A 590-nucleotide genomic window follows, 5' to 3' on the forward strand; every position below is an offset into this window, starting at 1 on the left:
GGACAGTCACTGCAGGCTGGCACCCGCCATGGGGCCTCGGGGACAGGGCTCCCCTGGGTGCTGTGACGCTCCTGCCTCTCACCTTGATCTTGCTCAACTTCTTCTGGATCTTGCTGGACACTTGCTCAGCCCAGTAAGGCTCCCGGAGGAAGTCCCAAAAGATGCGCCCCACCAGCGCGTTCATCCAGGCCATGCACACCTCGCTGTGCCCAGCCGTGTCCTCGTCGAGCTGCAGAGGGACAGAAGACATGAGCCGCTGGAGCGAGGTGGCCCCATGAGCGGTGGGACCCACTGGTGGGGTGCTCTCCTGCATCATGGCTTGGCTGCTCAATCTGCAGTCAGCCTCTGCTGAGTGCTCGTGTCCCACTCCCAGTCCTGGATTTGTCCCACTCACCTTTGTGGGTGTGGGGCTGCCCAGTGCTCCATGAGAGGGGCTCCAGTCCAGGCTGCCCCCCACCTGCGCTGGCACAAATCGGGCCATGTAGGTGCTGTAATCCAGGAAAATCTTCTCTCGGACGCTTCCTGCCAGGTCCTTGGGTGGGACAGTGGAGGGGATGTCCTCGGCGCTCCCTCCGCCGCCTCTGCACCTG

The 590-nt window shown here is 63.2% G+C and overlaps 1 protein-coding gene across 1 annotated transcript in view; it reads right to left on the reverse strand.

Moving 5' to 3' along the window:
- Positions 1–590, reverse strand: part of LOC104621311 (testis-expressed sequence 2 protein-like) — a gene marked incomplete at its 5' end in the record, with an annotated part of 3,399 nt that overhangs the window by 2,104 nt on the left and 705 nt on the right. The window contains 2 exons of the mRNA XM_010287763.1: positions 83–229; positions 395–587. Coding sequence (XP_010286065.1) covers positions 83–229; positions 395–587 — 340 coding nt within the window. The remainder of the gene's footprint in view (positions 1–82; positions 230–394; positions 588–590) is intronic.

The sequence above is a fragment of the Phaethon lepturus genome, unplaced genomic scaffold, assembly GCF_000687285.1.
Source record: "Phaethon lepturus isolate BGI_N335 unplaced genomic scaffold, ASM68728v1 scaffold23555, whole genome shotgun sequence".
NCBI classification, from domain to species: domain Eukaryota; kingdom Metazoa; phylum Chordata; class Aves; order Phaethontiformes; family Phaethontidae; genus Phaethon; species Phaethon lepturus.